At 43.9% G+C, this 26,253-nt stretch overlaps 2 protein-coding genes across 2 annotated transcripts; one reads left to right on the forward strand and one right to left on the reverse strand.

The window, feature by feature from the left end:
• Positions 1-1,449: 1,449 nt before the first annotated feature.
• T265_03186 (hypothetical protein) lies at positions 1,450-25,473 on the forward strand (the record flags this gene model as incomplete). Its single annotated transcript, XM_009167605.1, has 3 exons — positions 1,450-1,457; positions 6,877-6,930; positions 25,296-25,473. 3 exons carry the CDS (start codon positions 1,450-1,452, stop codon positions 25,471-25,473), a joined length of 240 nt encoding a protein of 79 aa, XP_009165869.1.
• On the reverse strand, positions 5,498-22,115 carry T265_03185 (hypothetical protein; the record flags this gene model as incomplete). Its single annotated transcript, XM_009167604.1, has 5 exons — positions 5,498-6,549; positions 12,295-12,379; positions 13,964-14,136; positions 18,828-19,004; positions 21,849-22,115. 5 exons carry the CDS (start codon positions 22,048-22,050, stop codon positions 6,203-6,205), a joined length of 984 nt encoding a protein of 327 aa, XP_009165868.1.
• Positions 25,474-26,253: the final 780 nt, after the last annotated feature.

Raw genomic sequence — 26,253 nt, forward strand, 5'->3', positions numbered from 1 at the left:
CGATCTTCTCATCACTTGAATGAGTATGTTCAGTCACTTGATCCGACAATCTATTTTGTCTTTCGTTGGGTTACTGAGACCACTAGTAGGAACTATTTCCCATCATGAAATTCCGCAAGCATGGAAACAGCGCGGTTTGGTTTTACGCCATCTAAACTTGCGACAGCATTTTACATTCTGTGGTTCGAAAACCCAGACCGAATTGTGTGCAATTTCCATGATTTAGTTGGAAAGTTTGAATTTACAAACCACTGGATTGTAAAAAATCGATTCCGCGGACGTTTTCAGTGCCTATAAGTAGGTATCATTTAAATTTCAAGGGGGCGTGAAACTCTAAATTCGTGCCAGTAGCTCAGCATTCTGTAACCGTCAGTAGTGTGGTCGCTATTCTTCAGGATCCGCAAACTTTCCAGTTGTTGAATAATTTGTCCAGAGTTTGAGTTTTCCTGCAAAATCTCAAAAGAGAGCCAAGGACCTTGCATATGTGCAAACTTACTACTCTCTGTAGCCAAAAAATAAAAGCGTCGCAAGGCGTGATTTATCGAGGAACACAGCTGCGGTTTTTGGATGCATAGGGAAGTTCACAAGCCTGTCCCTTAATAGGCGCCACCGCGCGGACAACGAATCTGACATTTAACGTGCATCAACCGAGAAGATATATGCTCGCTCGGTCATTTTAAACACGGACCCTGTAACGCATTTGAAACCCGACTGTACCTGATTGTATGCCTGTCATATGACATTATGTATGCCTCTCCCTCCCTCTCTTCCCCTATTACAGGTACCACGGACGAGGCACCACGGGCCCTGGACAGGGAAGAGTATCCCGCTTGTACACCCCCCTAACTGACCTTGACCCAACCTTGTACACCCCCTTCCTTCCGGTTTCGGTTCGGGTTAATACACGTGCGTTGTTGCTACACTCCGGTCTTCTTCCCTGTACCACCCGACCTGTGCGCATGTGTGCTGTGTATACTGTGTGGATTCATTAATACCAGCCCGTATATCTGCATATTTCAGAACTGACGTGTGCCGTCGCTACATCCTGTCGAACGTCGAATACCGCTGACTTCCTGACATCCCACGCTACAACCCTAATATATCCGGCAAAGTGCGAGGGTCTTGAAGTTTTTATAGGCGAACAAACTCCCATCAGAATGCAATCAAAGGGATATACTGCGGTCTGAGCATTTTAGAAAAGGGTGCAATACATTTTGGTGAAATTCAGCCAACTGCGTGCGAGGTATATCTTGATGCTTTGTCATCTGCTTCAACAATCTGAAGAGCTGCGCCATCACCGGGAACTTCTGCCTCCTATAGGAAGTTTAATCACCTGGCGACAGATATAAATAACTGATTACGACTACATTTAGTGCTAAAAGTCTCCGTCGCCACTAACTCAAGATGTTGAAAATGGAAATTCACTGTTGCAGTACTTAATATTTATGAATGGTAAGGTGGGTTCGGTGAGGAAGTCCAATGCTAGTAGTTAGAGTCAGCAAACATGGCCATTGTCAGGATTAAAAGTCACCATTCGATTTTGGGTATTGATTTACGCAGATGTGATATTTTCATTGGGGATAATAAAAATACTGATAGTGGTGTTAATTTTACAACTAGTGGGGAGCACACGACTAAGGGCGATTACTGATGTTCGTGGTTCGATATCTCATCAACCACTGGAGTGACGCGAAGTCACTTTCAATTCCATAGTCTCAAGAGAACGATTGTCCCTTCTGATCATTCATTTGTAGCCGGTTCGCATGCTGTTTAGTTTCCACTTTCATCACCCCGCGAAACTGGCGCATTTCAAACCTTCGGCTTTCTGGTGATTTGACAGGAGTGTTACTGTGCAGAACTTTCTAACTTACTCCATAGTTTTCCAAACCCAGCGAAAACTCTTAATTCAAACGGTTCAGTTATGCTTGTCTCAGAAAGATTACAGAGGTTCGCTTAAGTAACTTACGCCCTGCAAACCAGACTGCGTGTAAGCCACAGTACTCCCGCAAGACGGGTCAATGAAATCATTCATTCCGAATAGCAGACGCTGTATACCTGGTTGCACATCCATCTCACCCACGCAAACGCTTACAACACTGAAAAGCTTAGCTACGAAGACTACTGTTTATATTTTCAGCTTTCAATTCGATGTACCAACCTACTTGAAGCTTCTCTGTTTTTCCCTCCACTGATCACCGCGAAGAAGCTTGCCAGTTCCAAGTCTTCCTCAATGCTTCAAAGCCACGAGTCAGAATATTTCCGAGGTAGTGCCTTAAAACTTGCAATGTTTGAAATATACCAATTTACCTAATAGCACATGCATTTTCCAATCCATTGGAGAATATACCCAACTGAATGTGATTCCAGAAATTCCGCCCTGAAGTGAAAAATCGCCAGTCTATTGTAACCACCTGACAATCCTATCCTTCGCTCTTCAGTCTGTCGTTTGTCCCTAAGCTCTGTTTCCATCCAGACTTGCGATGGATATACACTGTCTAGATAATTCTTTAATTCCTCCATTTACGATTCTGCTGCGTCTGGTTTTCTTGGTTAGACTGTACTCTCCAGCTTGCCTGAACTGGCTTTTACGTGCTGACTCTCCTTGTCTGCCTGCATGAAATCCTTCGCAAAAGCCATTTCAAAGAGGTAGTTATCTGCTCTTTCTTCAAAAATACACTTCCACACCTTTGGTTCTTCATCAACACAAAATTCGAATGCAGAGCACCGTAGTCGGGTGTAGCACGGATTCATTTTATTCTCTTTGCTGAGATTCAGCTCACTTGTCGACGGCCTTCCAAACCTCAGTCGTTTAGCTCTATTTCAGTCTTTACGCCACAGCTAATTCCGGATGAGATGCTACTGAAAGTAAGCCCATCGTTCAGCTGTAGCACCCTTTCGGTGCCTAACTGCCATGCCACCCGAAGGCTGTACGAGGGCCGCGATACTGCCAGTTTTCCCAAGCCTAGACAGGGGAAGTCGAGAGACAGAGGTCGGGTTCGAACCACGAACCTCCCGGTCAGTAAAATCGCGCTCCGACCACGTGGACCATCTCGCCTCAAAACTTAGCCCATGCAGTTCCTTCAATCAAATTTGAAACCTAACGCCTGTCGTTACCCTTTGATAATATGTACAAAATCATCTTGAATGAGTTGCTAACTGATAAAGTCAGATTTGAGTTCATTTGGTAGTCACAGCCTTCTGGATGAATATTGCCAACTGATGAAATTAAATGGAGCATTTATAGTGTTCGAAGCGCCTCAAACGGCATTTTAAACAGCTGTTGACTTATTCAGACGATCTGACCATCGGTGTGTAGTCGGAATATTTTATCCGAATATTCATACTTGCATTGATGCTGTTCGAAGGTTCAGGAATATTTCCCATGGGATGACTTGACAAAAAGTTGGCGGAGTGCAGTTCTCATATGGTTCAGATCCACGGGCTGAGAAGCCATGGTCTAGATTAGCAGGATGGATTAAGGAAACTGCCACCTCGGAGTGGACCAGTTATCTGAGTGTTCTTATCGTACAGAGGGTAAACTAATTTGATCAAGAAGGACATACACTTATTACACATCTTCCTTGGCAGCACTCATTCCACAATGAAGCAGGCGCAATACGCTATTTTCCGAAGCGCGCAGTGATCTCTGATATCCGGCACAGATATATTTGCGTCCAGATCTTCGAGGTCACTGGACACAACTACACATGTGTGGAACGTGGTAGGTCTCGCGTTTCCAGCTGTACAAATGTATCGCACGCCATCGTGGACGTGAGGTGCAATTAGTATCTCGTGTTGTGGAAATCTTGTTCGCACACGCCGTGTCACGTATTTGATAGTTTTCCATCCTCAACCTCAAGGTTAACAAGATATTTATAAGGAAAAACGGCGTAAAACAAGCGGCTTGGCTACATTCATCACGTTCGACAACTAAATACTAACTGAAGTTTGTAATCGATCACCCCCAAGAAACTCTAAGAGTAGTGACCTTCGTAGTCCGGTTGTGAGTCAGCTGACCCGTACAATCCAATATCTATATCTGAGCTGTACAGCATTTCCTATGCCAAAGCAGAACCAGCAATTGACCAGTTAGTCGACATTATAAAGGCTGCTACGGTTACGTCTTCTTTTTAACTTGGAACTTTTCCATTTTTACTCGAAAATCTGACTTCGTATGCCAAAGCTCTTAAAACAAAAACTCACACACTGAAGACATGATAGGAGCGTCACTGGGGGCAGTTTAAAATTAGTATCAACACAGTGCACGCGACACTCATCGTTATTCACCACGCCTTTGCATCAAATTGTGCGAAATTTCGCTCACGTGAAAGCCCATGGTATGGAAAAACCTGCTTCACGTTTACGCAGGTACACATGTTTTGAATGTGTTGATATCCACATGTGCGTGTAGCACAGTTCGGAACGCAAGTCTTCCTGTTGCTCTTTATACGACAACTTATAATGTAGTACTTACTGTATGGCATTGTAGACTAGAGATCCATCTGAGTGTTCCCTTAGACACCATCCTAACTGGAAAGTGAAGGATTGCGTGTAGAACCACCTCGTCAACTAAACAGCAAAATACAGCCTGACTTGTTGACCTTACTTGCTCCTTGGAAAATGCGATAATGGATGATCAGTGGGTTTCTCAATGTGAGGATTACAAATGGCTTTCCTGTTTGGTTTAACCCTAGAAATGGAATTTCCAGGTATAGAATATTATCGGTTCCGAATTCGTGCGATAATAGATGATCAGTGGGCTTCTCAATGTGAGGATTACAAATGGCTTTCCTGTTTGGTTTAACCCTAGAAATGGAATTTCCAGGTATAGAATATTATCGGTTCCGAATTCGGCTACCGCTAATTATAATACTCTACCGTATGGCCAGTAGCGGGCTCGGCCAGCGAAACCGAACATCCTTTCTTCAGTTCAACGTTCTTTAACTTATGTGCATACCCAACTCCGCATGTCAGTGCACTGGAGCACACGTGGTTCAAAAGCATATAGTTTAGGAGCATTTGCTCAACATCCGTGGTCACAAAATACAAACCGGGGACCATGTTCTTCTCTTGACTACATACACCCCCACCATAGAGTTTGCGCCAAAACTTGTTCTTGTGTGTGCTGTACTCGGGGGTTTTGACCACGCGAACTAAGCTGCAAAGCATTCTTTCCAGCATCCCTACAGGTATATAAATATATATCCACCATTGAAGACGAACATTTGCGTGCTAACACTGGAGCGACTAATTGTAACAGTGTTTACAGCTCAGTGACAGTTGTCGGTTGGATCGGGCTAAACAGGATTTCGTCGACTTCCAGCACGCAAAATAACACCCTAGGTCTTCTCTGCATACCATACCAAAACGGGTCACAAATTAAATGGTTTAACGATGTGTGAAGATTTGGATCTTACCGGTTGCGCGACAGTCAAGAAAATCAGGAAGTGGTCTTAATCACATCCCATACACTGTACAAGTCAGAAGCTAACAATCAGCCAGTTGTGTCATGTCGTAAATTGACTTTGAGTTATCTTGATAAATTCAATCAATGATTAGGTTTTACTGGATGATATTTTACCGCAAAAAGTACATTGATAGAGATAACTGAATTCATATTCTTCCATTGCAATTTTGACAAAAGACTCCCTGTTCACACCGCACATTCATCTGTTTTCATCCATGGAGACATGGCTCTTCTTGGGGGTGACGTGGTATCAGAACACCCCCTCCAGTTGAGAAATGTACGTAAGTTACTGAAGCACCAGTGAATGCACATGCGTTGCACGTTTGGAAGACATCGGAAACAATCTTTAGTAGAGTACATCGTGGATCCTCTTAAACGAAGGCCCGTTTTGAGATTATTGCGTCAGTTTGTGGGAGATAGCAAGGACGATCTATGAGCTGTTTCAATTAATGGTTCCAATCAAGACCATTATTCACTTGCAACCGTTAAAAAATTCTATAACAGAAAAGCAACACCAGTACGAAACAACGCAAAACGAAAAAAAAACAGCGAAAAAAGGAGCAGAATTGTCGATATTGACTGTAACATAGTTGGGCAAATTGGTGTACACGAGAGATGATCGAAAGCCAGGCTCTTTAAAACGGGAACCGGGCGACTTGACAGAAGTAAGCAAAGGAAAATAGGTGATAGTGAGTAGCCGGAATGAAAGACAATCGGTAGAATGATCTGATCTAATCAATCCATCGATTTAGCAACAACAGCCTCAACCAGAAAACCACGTAAACTACGGAGACCGTGTGCGAAACCGGTGAACAAGTCATGTCTGATGGCGCTTGGCGAATCTGGGGCCGATGCTTCCTTCACTTCAATCCAGTGGGAGAAATCTATCAATTTCGCGGTGGCTGTCGGGTCGAGAGGGGGGTTTACAGCATCGTGCCCCAAAAGAAGCGACGTGCAGCAGAATAATATATAAGAGCTACCCTGACCTTCAAACCAATCCAGAAGGTTCGTGATTACCTGGACGTAGGAGTGGGAAAGATACCTTCGTCGGTCAGGGTCTGGACCCAGGAATGGTAGTATAACTGAAAAAGAAGAGCAAACAAAACAATCTCCAACAGATGGGTGCTTGAGAAAGTGTACTGAGGTAATACAGTCAAGTGACACCCACTAAATACATTAACCCAGATGTGTCTGTTTATTATCCAGCGAGTCACGTAACAGAGAGCTAATATGCGAAGTGGGATAACTGAAAATGACACGTTTAAAATGGGGAAAACAAAGGCTAAGCGAGTGGTCAGTGCCCAGAAGTTTATGAAAATTAAAGTGATTGGGACTACAGGTGTTTGAGAGACCTCGCCACTAGCCCCAACTGTGAGCTTGATCTCGCCAATTTATCTACTTTTTTTTAGCGCAGACAGACGAAATACACCAGTGGATATTAACATGTCTCAACCGAGAGATAGGTAAGGTATACGTAAAAGAGTGTCAGCAAAACGAACAGAAACCAATCTGCTAAATTAAGTCAGATAATTGAAAACCATCCAAAACAAACAAGCAAACTAGTAAGCCGCGTGGTCAGCGGATAAGTATGGCGAACTCTGATTATGCTGTCGAAGAACGGGAAAGATTGTGTAACCGAATTCGGTTCCTGTCTGACATTATTAGTCAAGCGGACACATTTGAGTAGTAGGGATGGATAGATCCGTTTCGTGACGTAACTCACCATGCACAACATTGCTGGAAAGTTCTCGGCACTCTACTGCTGGTTTGATGCTTCATGCGTCTATATCGCTGGCCTTTACTTATTTTCATTAAAATATACTGCACATATAATATCCACAACAGTTTAGTTGGCCCTTTGCCGATGTGCCGGTCTTGCGCTCAAAAAACTCATTTTGAGTGGTGGTCTGTAAGCCCCCAATCAGTTTACGAAGTAAAAGTTTGCTTTTCTGCTTCGAAGCACAGTCAGTTCCTGGATCAGATGAACTTCCAAAAACGTTGGACAAAGACTAGGTTGTTCGTACTGGGAACAAAGATGTGTTGATGTATGCTGTGCTTCCGAAATGTGTATGCAAGACTCACGGGTGGTCATGTTGCTTAGGTTGAACTCAACCCATTCGCATTTTACTCTTTATGCGTTCGATGATCCAGAAGATGATTCGTGAAACATATGATGTTGGGGTGGCATTCAGGCTATTGGCTGAACGTCCTTCGCTGGATTGAATTCCACTAAATAGTCAACTTTGTGCGGTTCAAGTATTTAGCAAGATCGAGCATAAAGCTGTTTAACATAAAACTGGTGGCCGCTTGTGGTGTCAGTATATGCCTCAAAGGACCGAAGTTATGAAGCTGAGAAGGATACCTACTATTGAGGTCCATCCGGGCTCAATCGTTAGTCTTGTTGACAGTATGAATTCCCAAGTAGCTCCTTTGAGTTCCTTGCAATCACATCTAGGCGGGTCTTTAAGCATCGTGCACCAATTCACTGGGCACACCTCCGTCAGAGGCAATACTACTACAGAGATACTTGAAATACTTCACAGCTCCTAGTGCTTCTCGTTGAACTGTAAGGAGCACGTTCAGAGACGGCACGTTCTGCAGCACGATTACACTTTCAAGGCGCACGCCAAAAGATGGTATAATGCTGGTCTTTTTATTCAACACGGCTTGCGTTTCACCTTCGTCTTGAAAGACTGCGTCGATGTCAGCTGTGCACTTCAGATCCACAAGGTTCTAATCGGTGATGATTAGAGCAGCCGGGTTTTTGAGTCTATCCAGCGCTCACCTCATTATTTCATCGATAACAAAGCGGAACAAGGTTGGAGAGTCCTGGTCGGAAATCAGTTTTCGCACGTAAGCTTCTAAAGAGTCTACCCATACACTCTCGCACGCCCAGAATTATGTTAACATAAGCCCGGACTCTATTCACAAACTTCTGGGAGTACTGATTGATCGACAGAGTCGAACGCAACCCTGAATTCAAGGAGAGCACTGATCGTGGATCTCGTTAACCCATGGTATTACTCTAACACCCGATGAAGTGTGAAGATGTGGTCGATGCAGCCTATACTCGGTCGAAACATTGTCTGATTTTCACAGGTCAAGGGAGCATTCAAGCTGAGGTGGGGTACGGGAGAAGAGGGAGTAGGTGAAAGTGTAAGAAGGGAGGCGTCAGCAGTAGCATCTTTCCGCTTATCCTCCCAGCTGCATGAAGCAAGTAAGGCGACCCGGCTGATGGCATGACGCCATGATCGTTGTAGCAAGTAAGGCGACCCGGCTGATGGCATGATGCCATGGCCGATGTGGTACGATACTATTTTTCGTTGTGACATCCATGGTTGTACCCGGGTTGGGGTACTGTCAGTCCGCCCACACCTAGACAGAAGGACGACTAGGGTTCTCATCGAAAGCCTTTGGCTCAAAAGCCTTACCGCGAGTCAGCGGGTGGGTAACAACACACTACTACAACAATAAAAGTTTTTTTAAGGAACAAGTCAGGTACCTGTACCAACTTCCAACCTACGAGATTTGGAAAGTGTGTTCGTCAGGCGCATCCACTGACCAACCTGTCCTCATAAACTCTACGGGTGTCAACGTGAACCCCCATTAGAGCTCAGTGGGTCAGAGATACAAAACCCGCCACACTGCGAGAAGGTCCAGTCAATTGGTAGCAGTACATGAAGGTAAATGAAATGTCAATCTTATTTGCCCGTCAAAACAAGAAATAATGTACACAATGTGAAAAGGGAACAGGATCGGAAGGTTTGTATTCAAAAAGACAGAATCTATGGTTAGACACATAGGAGAACTTATTGGCGCCATATAAAGTGAAGAGAAAAAGCTTGAAGAACGAAGCGCATCGAAGTCTTCTTTATCTTAGAATCGGATCAGTAATGCACGTCGAATGGTTTTCTGGAAGAAACATGTCGTCCATGATAGACGAACTAATGATATTCCACAGGTTGCTCTGCCTTAGTCACGTGCTCGGTATGACAGTCGACCAACTTCCTCGGAGAACCCTTTTCGAACAACTACGTGGAGGGCAAGAACGAGACAGGGGACGTCAATTAATGACTTGACAGCGAAGTACGGAAGGCAATACCCGCAAATTCAGCTCCGCTGATTATTACTGTCTCGCTGGATATGGACCAAGGGACGGGACGAAATCGATGATTACAGACATTGACCGATACGGTCCAGGCGCACGCTCAATAAAGCGCATATGTGCAACCTGTTGCTTTCATTTAGTAGCTTTCCTTCCCGATTTCGAAAGCTCGACTGGCACTCATGAATGCACACATAGGTTACACCAGTTAGTGACTGCAGTGTGTAGCTATCGACCACTGCCTCCCAGCTATAATGAGTACACAATAGGTACGCGGTTTTGTAACAGATGACGATGATGATGATGATGATGATGATGATGGTCGTTTTGCTGTGGGCAACTCAGGTCATAGATTGACTGCAGAAATCGAACAATAGTATGCGAAGTAAAACGGCTGTAATCGTATGATCCCTTGACATTCACGTTGTACCGCAACATAAGCCTCGAAGGCTTCTTCCTCTACACAGCAATCCGGTCAGTCAGCTACAAAACCATGTACGGAAGTACAAAGGTTCCAGCTGCTACAGCTTCGTTAACCGAAGATATGGGAAATAAGAGGGTTGCGCAGAGGCGACGGTCCAGCCATCCGAAGGTCCATGAGACCGAAGTTCCACCGAGGACAATTTTTCCAACGGTTGGAGCATTACATCAAAAACTAGCTCGATGAATAATCGCACTGGTCAAACTTATCGGATTCGAATTGGCGATATATTGTGTGAAGGATACTTTTGCTGAGAAAATATGCAACCTGCGTGTCACGTGAAAACAATCGGTTTCTTTCGCTGTTCGTTAGCTTTCTACAAATGTACCCCGTTGATGGGATATTGTATGATAGATACAAATGCTAGATATAGTACGCCAAAACGCAAATGAGGTAGGCTTTGCTGGCGGATCATTTGAAGTAGATGTCAACGTAATGCACGATAAAGCGCGTGATTTCCCGTCTATAGGTAGGCTTTGCTGGCGGATCATTTGAAGATGTCAACGTAATGTACGATAAAGCGCGTGATTTCCCGTCTACGACAGATCGACGGTGTGGTGATGCGAAGCCCGCTAGATTCGGTGCTTGCTGATATGATTCAAAACTAAAGTCTATGAACCGACTCAGGCAACAGAACTATGTAATCGTTATGCTGATGATGCTTTCGTTGTTGTTGAATCGATTTAAGAGGCGGAGAAGCTGCCGTCACGCAAACAAGCGAACACTAAATCGAAAAGTGGTTTGAGTTACTCCATATACAACAAGAGAACCGAGGAGGTTTACACTGATACGCCCCATGTTTCACAAGCATATGAATTGTGGAAGCTACTATCCCATACACCACAAACGAACGCTTGTTCGCACTCTGTTTACTATAGGCTGTCAAATTTACTCCCGAAAAATCGCTGGGTGACATTGGGTGTATCCGGTGTGTATTGATGCGCAATGGGTATCCTGCGAAATTCAGCATCAAGTACAGTAAACGCATTAGGAGAGGGAACTTCTCTGTCGTTCACAAAAGAGAGTTCAGAGATGATGAAAAAGACAGGCGTTTCCAAGGCCACATAAATGATATCGCATAGCGTATTCATTATGCTTATTCGCTGGTTATTCTGCATAAATCGGACGTCTTCTGTCAGAACCCAACTCGGATAAGCCAGATAATCATGGCACCTTCTCTTGTAACGTACTTGCCACGGCGAGTGAGTGGGACGAACTGCGCAAACACTTTCAAGGAGAGCTTCTGACACACAAAGTTCCGGGGTTGTAACTTGCAACCATCAGGCGTATTTAGCCAAACACGTGTAAACAATTCGATGTCGTGACTAGTCTCGCCCTACCCTGAGACCAATTATTCATTTGGACCCTATTTTTCTCTCTCCCTGTGAGTTGGCTACGTTTGTATTTTTGTGTCGTGCAGCCATATTTTGGCCAGTTGGTGTGATTGTGAATTCCAAACCCTATTACATGTTTGATTTGTTTAGTCTTGAATTTAGATGTACGTAATCGGTGACTGAAACAAGATGACTGAGTTTGGCTCGGACGTTGTTTTGTCTTTCGTTAGAATTTGTGAAGGGAACTAAATGTGTGAAAACCATTTCAGTGCAGACACTGTTCTCATTGGTCATCATGCCACAGGAAAACTGCCTGGTTGTGGAGGCATTCTGTGGTCCTCTTAATTTATTTCCCCAAAAAAGACTTCAAGGTGTACAATAGCTTACCAAACTACAGACAGAAGTTTCCATTACGAATATCATAATGGTATAAGCATGCAAACAGATAGAATGAGAAGAAGTGCCATTGGAGCGTGCTGAACTGTCTATACATGTTTCATATGGTAATAACAGACAGTTGCATAAGAGGCTTATGAGCTTACATTCATGCAGTCACCTACATGTGATAGGGAAAACGGATGTGGATGGACCCAGCACCCAGTGCAGTGAGGAGATGCTTCAGTTAGCAAACAGTAGTCGCTTTAAAGAAGCGTGACTGGCTACAAGCACCAATTAGATTATAGGTTCAAAATACCACTATCTTGCCAGTCCATTTTCTGAATCACTCCAGAAGCCTCTGAGCAACGATAAAAGTGGCTACATCGCAAATAAATTTTATGTAATTGAACTTGAACAGATAAAAAACGTATCCACAGTTACAAAGGTAGTGAGCCTTAACGGGACTGCCTAGTTTTTTATGGTAAACTAATGAGCACATGGTAGAAAACTTCGCAGAAAGCTAACTGACCTTTGTCAAGCATTTCGTGCGCGGCAATGCTGCGGCAAAACTTTTTATCGGGTTGAAAAAAAGTGTCCTGGGTAGAGTCGTGAATCTGGTTTAAAAACAAAAAAATACAGGACAAAGGTACAACGTAAACCAAGTGATATGGCCAAACAGTATGGTATTCTAACATGAATTCCACTAGGTTGGGAGCAACCAACACATTTTCAACACACATAAGTCATCCTAAGGAACAAACACTTGTTGTGACCAACAGACGAGCGAATGAGAAATCGAAAACGATTTGGCTTCCAAAGTCGGAAACCCTGGGTGTTTTTCGCATATATAACGGACGAAACAGAGTGAAATTCGCATGGCGTTGTTTACTTTACACCCTCAAACCTGTACCATCATCACGTGTGAGTCACAATTAACTGCTAGTCTGACTTGGTATTCCAACTTACGTAGTACCATGGCCCCAAGGGTTACACTAAGCATTTCATTCTATTAGGTCCAACCCATTCAATAAGACCGGTTGTTAATAGATGCTTAAGGAGTAGCGGAAAGTCGTGCAAAATCGTACTGTGAGGCTGCTCGGAGGTAAAGTCGTGCTATCCACTGAGAGAGGAAAGTGAAAACAAGGCGTTTTCCTCGGGCACTTCCAGAGTCATGCAAAAAGGATGCTAGCTTTCTGAAACGAAGGATAAAGAAAAAATATGTCGAAAAAACGGGCATAATCCGAATGCTCAGCCCTTGATTGTGACCGCCAGCAAACTACCCAATACCATCGAAGAGGGAAGAATTCAGCAAAAGGATCTGCTATGCATATTGTAATTTATCTGACGTCTTTAAATCTTCGTGGTTGTAGGAGTTCTATTAACGCTTGGGTCAGACACTTCAGCTAGTAAATTTGAATAGTGACGGCTACATCGACTCACTGACTACTGCCTTTCAGGTCAGGCTAACGAGCAATGATCACAGAAAAAGTCGCACACCTTTCAGCTAAATTATGGGTCAAAGGGTGGCAGCTGGCTCACAGTAACTGTTGCTAGTGTGTCGCTGTTCGTAATAATGAATATCAAAATTCGTCAGCAACGAACCACGCGTTACTTCTAGGGCGAGTGTACTAATTAATGTAGGCGACGAAGTGTAGTCAGCATCGAACCCATATCATTCACGACCCGAAGTCCACTCGCTACCACTCCCGGAGCGTCACGTGTGATGCGAATCCTTTTGGGCTTAACAAGGATTTTAGCGCCTCCACTGAGTCACCTTCAGACTAGCAACATTTCGCACCTAAGAGCACATATTATACAGTATGACTTGGAGTTATGTGTACCATTCGGAAAACTGAAATTATAATCAGTCACATCACGGGTTGGTTAAATTCAAGAATCCCAATTTTAAGGCTAACCGAGATATCCAGGATAAATGAATGAATAGCGATTTCTACGGTATATTCATCCTGTGAAGTTTGATCTTGAACAGACTCGGACGGGGCTGCGAAAAGTGTAACCATTCCGTCTGGGGATCCATATAAAGGTCAACAGTTAGAATAGTGGTCATAAAAGCTCTAAAGACGAAGAACTATGTAGCATCCAGATGAGATTCCGGAAAAAGTTATAGGCTTTTCTGCCTGTTTTCCCATTGTTTGGAATTCACCTTCTGGATAAAAAGTGTTTCCGGGGGGTCTTACTTGCATTCCACATAACAGGAAGCCCAGCGTTTTTCGCCAGATATACTTCGACTCTTCATGTGTAATTTTGGACTGTGTTGCGTTTGGACCGTAGCTTACGGTGCCCAGCTTGAAATCACATATATTAGGTCGGTTGAGAGAGCCGAACAAATCAGACAAACCAAGGTAAAGCTCTGAAAACCACAGAAAAATTGGGAAGGAACTATTAACAGAATCCAACGTAAAAGAAAATGCGAGATGCAGTTATTTTACAAGCTGAATAAGAAGGAATGAGTGGAAAACATGTCTAAAGTGATCTAATGACATTATTGTCATTCTAACTCACTAAAGACGGTGCATTTAGATGTCCAGTGTAATCGAAATGTGGCGAGGTCAAAGGCGGCCGACAAAGCTCAATGTGACGATCTCAGGAATAACCGTGCTAACGACCTTCAACGCTCGACGTTAGTAGGCACGTACGAACTGAGAAGCATCACGAATAGGGTTGGATAGCCTCTATCACCTGGACAGTCTTCCTGTGAATCGAGCCGCAATCTGGATCCCTACCTGCATCCACCTGAGCCACATGACACGGCATCCGATGAAAGAGCTCCAAACTTCGAAGATATCACGTAGCATTTCACACAACATACCGGACTCGAAGCAGTTTAGACTTACAATTTATTTTCATCCATGTGTTGTTGTGCAGCGCAGTAAGAATCTTGTAAAGCATTTCATCAATAAGCGAATCTGTCAAACTTTGTTGCAAGAAACGAGCGACCAACAGCCACAGTACATTATGCCAAGACAAGGAGAGGAGTATTTACCACGCATGCACGTACGACCCAGCCACGTAGAGTGCCACATAAGTTTAGTAAATGGGATATTCATGATTGTAACAAACCAAACACAAACCTACCAAAACAATAAGAAAACGATTAAGATGTCTGGAGAATGTAATAGCCATCCGATAGTGGACAGAAACTACAATTCACGTGCCACATGGGGTAAAAATATGCCGATAAACAAGGAAGATCGATTCATCTCGATAAATGCGCTATAACGTCGTGGAAGTTTACGTTCGGACTCACTACTGTTAAGCACCGAATGAAAATACTCTAAAAAATAACCGGCGAATCCGTCGTAACGAGATTCAGCATCATAATCGATAGATGTATTCAGAGTCCGGTATAACCTCATGTTCACACCAGCTTGACGGGCAGGTGAGCGATTCCGCAAAATCGTTGCAATGCCAGAATTAACAATCCGTTTCGATTGAAATCAAATGAGGTTGCAATATATGCGCTCATATACCGACCCATCTCACGGATGTGATGGACAACTGCCACCTCCCTTTCGAGTAAAGTCGCTTCATTTTGTGGAAAATGTGGGAGAGTAAGTCGAAGTCCATGTCGAAACTTTTCGATTAATAAGTGGACAAAGCTTATTTAATTACCTCCGGTAGCCTTGGACTATTAGGTAGTTATGGCACATACGCCTCTCGAACTTGCTAAAGATAGACCAAGATAATGAATTTCAACACACCCAAGGACATGTCACTCTATGAGTCGAGAAACCAATTGTTTCTAACAGTTCTTCACTCCACGTCATGTCCTGACTAGAAGAGGATTGGATTCAAATGCGATATCGGACCGTTAAAACGTTCGAAGCTCAGGGATACCATCGCTTCTGATATGGATACTTGTCGCCCCTACATTCTCTTTGAAAGGGGGTTACCGTATGTGCTAAGGACGCTTATCTTCGCAAGTTTCAGAGTAACGAAATTACAGTGTAGCCGCACAATAATTGAGGCGGTCACCTCCAGTGAATAGTAATCCAACCGTTGTACCATGGGGTGATCTTTTTACGTACGTACTTTGCACACGTGAGGCTAGCACGTGAAAATAGACATTGCACCCGTACTTTCCCACGTGATCATGGGAAACCGTAAGCTATTCTTAACTTTGTTCAGTGGTAAAAAGTCGTTTGCTAGATAGCGTTTTCGAATTCAGTGCCACTCTGCGGAAAAAGCTTTCGAGTTTTTCGCTCCTGAATGATTCGCGCCTAGCTTGTGCCTCTGGTGGAGCGGGAATGACTGCAACAAAAGTATATGCCAAATGATAGGTTGGTTTAAAACATTGTTCTTCTTATCCAGTTTGAATAACACAGAAAAAAAGCAAATTACGAGACGCAAACATTTCCCAGCTTCGTCAGTCGCAACACATGTAACACAGTCCAAAAAAACCTACCTAAAAATGCGGTCAAGCACACTACTCATAAGGGTGGTACAATGTTAAGTGAAGGTCACTCACTCACATAAACGAGAGTGGCACAATATGATCACCAAATACCTCCGACTACAAAGTGTTGGCCGGCAGCGAGTGCTTAATAAAAATCCGACGAAATTCTGCGTTAAAAATCGAACAGACTGCAGTATAATGGAGGAAACCGAGTTGGTATCAAAGAAATGATCAGTTCCGGGGATGTCCGGTAATCGATGATTGTGAATATCGACCAGCCATCCGCCTAGTGATCTTATTCAGGATTCATGATGCGAGATGTTCCTGAGACCTAATACCAAGAGTTCTGTTCGTTCGTCGCAAATATAATTCACCGCAGCTGAAGGTGAAGCTTAAACGCACACAAATATATCATTTCTGGTACCAAAAAAAAACAATTCTGTCTGTTCTCTCAATTGCACACTGCAACTACCGCCTAACCTTCGGCTGCAGTGAATTGTATTTCGGAGAAAAACGAACAGAAGTCATGGTGTAAGAGTTTGGGAACACATCTCCTCTCGACTGCTGCCATATTGAATAATCAGGTTACTTAAGCCGGCTGAGCAGAATGTCGTGTGCTAATAAAGAGTATATCTTTCTAGAGCGCTGAAAAGCACATGTCTTAACCCCCAATAATTTTCCTGATTTAACTCAAGAATCGAATTCGCTGGGAACCCGATCACCGGTGAATAGTCAGACTATTGTTTCACAATGGACACAGAGGATCCGATGATTACCAAACCGTACGCTTGGAATTATTTCAAGAAGCTATGCAGTTTCAGGGGCATATAAGAATAAGATCGAAGATCAATTCGTTGCCGAAAATCACGCCCATCCATCCTTGTTTCGTTGTTTTGCAACTGTCACTAAAGTTGGTTGTCCGTAAAGTCTGAAAATGTCTTCATCTTTCAAAGTTTTTGAGTGGCCACGCGTTCATCTGACTGCGACGACTGTAATTCATACCAGTCTTCAATTAGGAAGGGCGTTTTGTAATGCATGATATGCAAACGGTTGGCAGCCACCATCTAGAAACAATGCTCCTGATGGTCAATGAAGGTGTACCGCACAACTCCCGCCACAACAGTGTCAGACGTCATGGAAATGAAACTCACAATATCTTTTTTGAAACTGAACCGATGAGTGAGTCAGGTGTATTATTGTGTGCGAACGATTCTCATGTAGCTGTAAACACCAACTATTTTGGGTGGTCATCTGCGCTTGTTTCGCTATTCACGAGCTACAACAGCTAACCGAACTGTCATTTGGCCGATATGCCGTACGCAGAGCTACAATCGAGTAACGCCAAAACAGTCTAACTTAGACGGGACGGGAGTTATAGCGAGTTATGGTTCTAGAGTGAAACAGCTAAGCTACTTATTGAATGTTGACTTGAGGCAGTTTGAAGATTGGGTGATTCCAGATACGATAGTAAAAGGAAGAAGCAGGCGTTGAGTTTATGTAACAGGAACAACATGGTATACTGAAAGCTAAAAGATACAGGTAAAGGTGACCTGTTTGAGATGAGTGCGAGCAGAGTTGCAGTTCACAGCTGGGCTATACCCATCAACTATACACAGCTATACACATCTTTGAGATGAGTGCGAGCAGAGTTGCAGTTGGGCTATACACATCAACTGAACGGGGATGAAAAGTCCTTCGAAAGAGTTTTCAATCAACTGGAAAATGTTTGGGACCGACTGGGAAGTCATCCTTTCAGAAAGATTTGGTAAACAATCCCTCGAAAGAGCTTTGTAACGGATAGCATCAAAATACTATGCAAACAATTTGAGAAAGTTTATCACAGCTAGCCCCGAGGAGTAGGAACGGTCACAAGTTTGGAGATGAGCTTTCTTACTATTGGTTCCCAGTCAGTGTTATACAAGGCGACAACAAGATGTTCGGTAACGTCTCTTTTGGTAGCAATGAATAACGACTATCGGGACCAGAATTGTCACTTATTGGTGAAAAAGCCAGACCAACCGAAAAGTAAGGGAGTTCTGTCAAATCCATGCTCCACAGTCCATAACCACTGAGAAGTACAAAGTAACGCGAAAAAGGAGTGGATGAATATCGCGACCACGATCACTTCTCTTTTGCAAATGCATACAATCGATGTGACCGTTTCGGGGGACACTCGTGCTATGATATTCCAAAGTATTTCAATTGAAAACAGAAATGAAATGTCAATCTTATTTGCCCGTCAAAACAAGAAATAATGTACACAATGTGAAAAGGGAACAGGATCGGAAGGTTTGTATTCAAAAAGACAGAATCTATGGTTAGACACCCAGGAGAAAAGGCTTGAAGAACGAAGAGCATCGAAGTTTTCTTTATCTTAAGAACACCTGAAGGTAGAAACCAAAATGAGAGCAGAGGAAGGTTTTTGGTACGGATTTGAACCCAAATCCTCCCTACTTGTAATTAAACAGCCCAGCTCTATGTAATGCGGTCGCAATGCGAAACAAATCAATCAGACTGGACTGTGAGATTGATGATAGGTGAATGCAAGCAATAATACGTGAGACGCCATGAAAGTTATGGAAGGGGAGAGAAGGAACGTCACCTATCACGATGACGAGCATGCAATCAGAAAAATCAATACTCACCACGAAAATGGAGACACTGGAATACGCCGATATAGTGAGGGATAAATTCACGCAATAGTCGTAAGGTTTCAGGAGCTTCTGGGTCGTAGACTTCTTGATAAAACGCCACTTCTCGTTGTCCACGGCCATCTAGACACAATGACTTGTAGACTATTGGAATTCCCGGGCGATGAAGTACTGAAAAACAAGGTTATGCGAGAATCTAAGTTGAATGTAATGCGGAAGCGCTCTGAACAGGGTGTCACAAAGTATTAGAAACTTCATTGAATATCTGTGTACACGGTCTTATTCGTGTCTCAGACGTCCCAGATCTATTCAATATTAGCCAAGCGATTACTTTTGTGTTGAATAGGAATGAACAGGTTGCTGTCACCTTGTTGCATGTGAAGCGTGGTCAATCCCTGATAATTTATTGGTTTTTTCTCATTGAATTACTTAAAGGCATGGTGCAACTTGAGGTAGAAAGAGTGAAATGTATGAGTTGTTTAGACCTCTCACCTCGAACCTATTGTGCTGACACATGCTGAGTTGATAAATTTTTCATACTGATTCAACGTCCAGCCGCACAGGCTGCGTACGTTTCTCTAGGGAAGTGATTCAAATAGGATTAGAATATATAGCAAAACAAACTCAAGTGGTCTCAACATACTGAGACGAAAGCTGAAGAAATCTGTGACATTCTTGCAACACAAGTAGTGCCTAGTGGGAGCAAGCCAGGAAACACAGTAGAAGCAATTGTACCCTTTAAACTCGACAGGTTTTTCAATGAGTAATTTCCATTCGGATAGGTCTTAAAAGGCAGCGTGTGCTCCATAAATGTATTTTCGCAGTGATGTTCTGAACGATGACGATGATAAAGCAGTAACACTCGGAGGCCTTGAAATGGCCTTTATCATGGTTGCAAATTGATTCCGAATTCTATATCGATGACAGACCTCAATTCTAAGTTAAGATCATTATCTTTTCATTTTATCGCAAAATAGGTTCTACAACCCATGAGAAGACATTCATGTAATCACTTACTAATAATGCAACGCAATCAATATATTGAGTTGCCAGGTTAGCCAACACTCCATTCGAATACGAACCAATCTAAAGCTTACGGTAGATAATCATGAGACGGGTATCTTGAGAAGTTCTAAGAGTAGAACAGAATTACTGAAGTACCTCTGGTGGGAAAGAAGAAGTGTGATGTTGATCCATCAAATTATGAGAGAACCGATACCAGTTGTTCTGGTTCGGGGGTTCGGAAGTAATTAGATGCCCCGGATTTGACGACACAACTACTAACCGTATGTTCGAAACATACGACAAACATCTCCGTTGTTTTTTTTGTTTATGTTATGTTGTTCATTCAGTACACAAACTAGTAGCATAGATGGCGGATGTTAGATCAGAATGTGTCCCTACTCCGCAACAGGCGTTTCAACCCATATAAGTGAAATTCTGGGCAGTTAAAAAGTCAAAATATGAATACGGTGCGTGATGTCGATGTAATGATTGCGGCGCTGTGCATTCTATGTTGGTACTGGACCCAAAAACACTTACGAGGTCAAGATTACCGGTGGCAATAAGTTGTGGTTTATCATATTTGTCATGGAACCTTTGTTCTACATAGAAAAAGCTTGATGTTGGAACACAACAACACAATTTTGCACAATACTCTCGATTAATTCTACCGTTTCATGAGACACGTGTTACAGATTACGGTATTAAGTAAACTGAGAGGAAAAATTCCTGGTAAAAGGCTTGCTGTATAGTTTAACATGGGGGTGCTAACGAAATGATAAAAATCGATAAATCCTCTGCCAATTATTGCAACTGAAACTAACGTACGACCATGCTCAAAACTGGTTTGAATCGACAATCAGTATAGCTGTACGATACGCATACAGCGATGAGCCTATTGCCCACCATCTGTTTGCACTGAAGCAACTGAGAGCGAGTAAAGATCTGATCTTGGTTCAAATAAACAATGGATCCGGTGTCGTCCTGTTTGCCAAAAAGTTCAGAAGATGAGGTTGATATTAAGCGAGATCGAAAGGTCTGAGAAAATAGACTAACTCATATTATTAAAAAGAACACCCATCATGAGATACCCGCCACCAGCAGCGTATGAAACCGTAAGTTAATATCAGCGTGACCATTACAGTATAGTGGTCCTAGTTACTACAACACTTCAACAGCGACTCAGTAGTTTTAGTCATTTGTCGTCTGGCATTTTGACAACGCGAGTTTTCGATGATCAAATCGAGGATTCCAGTCCTCCATATTATATCACCACAATGTAACTGCGATAGTCATATACGCATTGTTCAAACTCGTCCCCTTGTACCTTTGCGAGCCAAGTTCATGAGTGACCCTTGTACCTTTGCGAGCCAAGTTCATGAAATCGGTTACTGAGTGAGGTGGAGAAAAGAATTCAAGATGAGAATGACATGCGTTATGTCGTGACTGTTCGCGACTTCCGAACTCAGCAGAAAAACTAAAACAGGCTTACCAGCAACTGACAATTTGAAAATAACAGAGTATCGCCCTCCTTCTGAGACGCACTCATAAAGCATCAATAAAACATAAAATGGAAGCATACTTCTACAGGTTTTAGTTATTTGGGACACTGTTCAGCTCAGCAAAACACTTGGGAAGGCTGGTTTTTATGGTAGAGTTAGAGATAACTCAGTGGTTAAGGCACCAGTTTACGGATCGGAATGTCCATGGTTCGAGCCCAACCTCAGCATATCCACTGTTTCTGTCTGGGTTTCCCGACTTGCCAGCATCCCAGTCCTCGTGTCTCCTTACGTTGGCATGACAGCTAGGCGCCGAAATGTTGTTATAGCTAAACGATTACCTCATTTTTCTTTTATGGTAGATGGAAGAAGTGCATGATGCCGGAAGGATTGAGGAACGTTCGATATCAACCATACAAAACAGTGACAAAGTCATTTTAAAAAGTGTAGGTTTAGTTTACTGACCAAGGAATGAAATCGAAGAGTACTTCAAAAAACTGGGTCTAGAACTCACGGGCGGCGCCTGATCTAGCGGAGTTCGTGTGACCGGCAACTTGGAGGGAATAGGGCACGAGTCCGTCAGGCAACAAGGCATACTGACCGAAACACATGAAACAAGCGTCAGCTCCAGTGCACGTGCTGCAAAAGCAAGCATAAATATAAGTCCCAGAAACACTTGAGAACCGTGCGTTGTATGTGTGTGATCTGCATTGCATAGACTTCCAACCTTCATTCTGAACATGAATTACGAAACCTAATGAATTGTGTCAGAAGGCCACATGCAGCCAACAGTCCCTTAAACCAGACTGATCAATGAATAGCAGAACTAACCTCCTGGTGACAATAAGCACTAATTTGCAGATAGAGTAGGTGTTATTGAGAGACTCAAGTGAATGTCAGCTGTTTCCTGAACCATCATCATCAGCTTGAGCTGTAAAAAACGCGTACATGTTGTACAGCGGTTGTAGCTACGAGCTAACTGGGGAGATAGAGGTGGGTAGCTACGCAGTGAGGGTGGTAGCTGACGTGGGAATTCAGAAGTGTTAGTGGATATATTATTGGCAGATCCCTCACTTGAGGCTGCACGACCGCCTAGACTTGGAATTCCGTCAGACAGTAGACAAACGTGATCACACTGTCTGTGACAATAGACCGTTGCAAAACACTCAACGGCGTGTCGGACAAAATAAAAATTGAGCTTGAAAAAGAAAGGGGTGACTGGTGAATCACTTCTCATATAGACTGATTCTTTTCACATATGATTTCCCACTGAATGTCGACTTTAGAAAGATATTGAACTTTTGAGAAGTGTCCGAACATCGTGACATACGAAATTACTGCTTTAACAAATGGCACCACTCGGAGGTCTCCGATTTGAGGGAGAAAATGACTTGGCCCTAAAACCAGAAGCAACGAAACTCGCACCGTTATGGGTGTTGGATAGCCAATCCCACCACTTACATGGAAGATCACAATTCGTACGTCAAAATTAAGACGCTTTTTGGGTATGTTGGGGTCAGTTCAACAAGACAAGGTGGGCTGCATACGCTTCCAGGTTGCTTGCCACATCGAACTGCACTGGGGAAGAGCCGCGCACAATACGTAACGCCGAGTCACATGTGTAGCCAGCTGGACGTCATGCAAGCAGTAAACACAAAGGAACAAGATCGGAGGGCGAACAGTATGGAGCAGATCTAAAGCCATGAATATGTCCAACTGGTGGCTCATTATTGTAAAGCCGAAGAGATGGAACCCACAGTGTTTACGAAAGGTGGTGTGCGACCCGCATCACCCGTAAGACTCACTCAAGGAACACGCTGGATTTTTGAGCCAATACTCAGCGGTATCTGTACAGTGGTGGTCACGGAAGGTCACTTCTAGAACCGTTGTGGGCTAACGTTCCAGAATGTCTGGGAGTGTTAGTGCGTTTTTACAGACAAAAATGGAAACTGCCTAGGAGATGCTTCGAATGGGATGGTTAGGGCGCGGAGCCATTGACTGTAAGGTTGAATCCAAATCTGATTTTTAGATTACTCCCATCTGGACCTGGGTAACCTGGCAGTGTCTCACTTCCAGTGCGTTCTTTTAGTTGCACGGCACCCATGCACCGAAATGAGCCACAGTTCAACGGTTCGTGTAAAATATTGGCTTGGACACAATAAAGACAACTTCGGATAGACTGTCCTGGACGATAAATAAGCCGAAACAGATTAAAGTGGCCCGATATTTAGCAGTAATTTAGGGTTTTATTTGATTTAGTCTCAATGATGGTCTTTGAAAGTCATATCTGGTAGCACTGCAGTGTTCAGTGGGTTGAAGCGTTTCGAACACGTAGGGCCTTTACGGCGGCGGTTACGCGTGGTTACTTCTATAACCGTCACAAGTTCAACTGAAATAGGTTTGTTAAACCTTACTAGTTCAGATTAGTTTATCGATTGAACCGAACTGAACTGTCTACTAACTATTCCGTTACGAATAGGCCAACGCCATTCGACATCACCAATGCTTCTGAAACGTCCGTGGTCCAAACCTGAAGACACCTCAGATCGTCCGTGGCAAACTACAACACAGCGATCACTGTGGCCTTGTATACACGGCCCTTAAAACCTAACGGTATGCCTTTTTGACGCTACAAGCGATGCAGGATTCGGACTATCAAGATTAGTGCACTGACTTCATCAGAACCACCTCCGTCACGGCTAATCGATCAATCAATCAATCAATCAGTTTATCAGCTATAAACTGTTTACCATAGGCACATTGGTTCCACCTGCTACAGTTTTGATCACCGGAAAGTGTGATACAGTCAAGCCTTGAAGACGATGACATGTTCAGTCATTTCCAGAACTGGGGCAGCCATTAATTGAAGGCGATAACTTGATGCATGAGCGCCGCTGACTGCGCGAACCGGCCATTTCTGCCAGTTACTAACCACTGATGAATTGAGTTGGTGGCGAGACGGCCCAAACGGTTAGAGAGCGAATTTACTGACCGGAAGGTCCGTGCAACCTTCGGGTGGCATGACAGTTAGGCACGGAAAGGGTGTGACAGCTGAACGATGAAGTCCTCATCCAGAGAGGCAGTAGGTTTCGACCCGACGAAGCTTGCTGGTTGGTGTTTTCATATTTTATTGCCAGGTCACACACTGTCCACCTCTCAGTCGCTTCCACACAGCACGGGGCTGGGCAAAAAGAGCACTGCCAGGCAGACAGTCTTCTGGCATGCGGATTACGTATCCTAACAAGCGTAACCTATGAAGCGTGAGTAATTCACCTATCGCGGGAGAGCTCCTTTTTCGTAAGACCATCTGGTGTACCTTGGTATTACTAATCCGATGTTGGCAGCAGACCTGGCCAATGCTTCGGAGACGCCGATGGTCAAACACCAACATCTTTCGCACGTCCACTTCTCTGGTCCGTATAGATCAGATATAGCACTACTGCGGTACAACCTCCGCCCTTGACAGACAAACGCACTTCACGTCCACGCCAGAAGGTGTCCGAGGTTGGTAAAAGCTGCCTTGTCCTTCCAAACCCCCCCCCCAGCCAGTCCACCGAAACTTAGAAAGCTGTCCAGATAGACAAATTTATGTACCACGTCGATCGTTGGTCATCATCATCATCATCATCAACAGCATGACATCAGTGTTCAACATCGATGCTTCACTGTCATACAACCATGATTTAATTGGAAGTCTTATAGTGAAGAAAAGAATAAAGGTGGACGGGGAAGGGGTTTAGTGCTGGCTTACTACAATCATTCCGAAGTGCCTACACCTCCAAACGGTCATTCAGGCAATCTGGATAGAACCTGACATGATCGCCACTGACATCGGTTAAAAGCCATATCTTGCAGCGTCTCCAACCAGGTGCAGTGAGGATCACGCGATTCCCATCCTGGAAGGCGAGTAGCACCGACAGCACCCAAACGTTTCATGATCTCCTTCATACTCCTCTGCCAGGTCATGGGTTGGCCACCTCTCGGTTTACGCCACTCTGAGTTGGGCATGGAAAACAGCACTCTCTTCGGCAAACGATGGTTCGGCATACGTAACACATGTCCCAACCAACGCAGCTTCTGGTGCTGGACACATTCTTCAATGGAAGTACCCGTTACACAACCGAAAACACGCTTTCTAACTGCCTCGTTACGGATTCGCCGACACCAACCCACACGAGCTATGGTTCTGAGACAACGATTGTCGAACACCTGAAGACGTCTCAGTTCCGCTGCTCGAACAGGCCAAGTCTCACAGCCATACAACAAAACAACCCGTACTGTAGCTTGATACACACGTCCCTTGAGATTCAGGGATACACCACTCTGACGCCATAGGTGTCTCAAATTAGCAAACGCGACCCGGACCTTGCAGATTCGTGCATTCACCTCATCTGTCACACTACAATCAGAACAAATACAACTTCCAAGATACGCAAAACGCCCCACAACTTCGAGTGCTTCCCCCTGGATTGTGAGTGGCGTGTTCGGTGACTGCATGTCCAGGAGCATGACCTTACATTTTGTGAGTGCAAAGTGCACACCAAAGGACAGGACGACTTTGATCAGTTCGTCCAAGAATAGTTGCGCTTTCTCCTCCTCTTCTAAGATGAAAACGATGTCGTCTGCATATTCGAGATCGACAAGGTTTTCGTCACAGGCTATTTGAACACCGGGGTTTTGGAGACCTTCATCGATCACAAGGTTAAACATAATGGAGAGAGTGGGCATCCCTGATGGACACTACTTTGTGTACAGGAGCTTTTGGAGAGCTCGCCGTATACGCTCACACGTCCGGAAATCTGAGAATACAAAGAGCTTACTATGTTCACGAACTTCCGGGGCATTCCTTGGTAGGCAAGCGTGTCAAGCAGAACAGACCGGTCAATCCATTCAAAAGCGTCTTGGGAATCCAGGAACAC

Source organism: Opisthorchis viverrini, assembly GCF_000715545.1.
Source record: "Opisthorchis viverrini unplaced genomic scaffold opera_v5_44, whole genome shotgun sequence".
NCBI classification, from domain to species: domain Eukaryota; kingdom Metazoa; phylum Platyhelminthes; class Trematoda; order Opisthorchiida; family Opisthorchiidae; genus Opisthorchis; species Opisthorchis viverrini.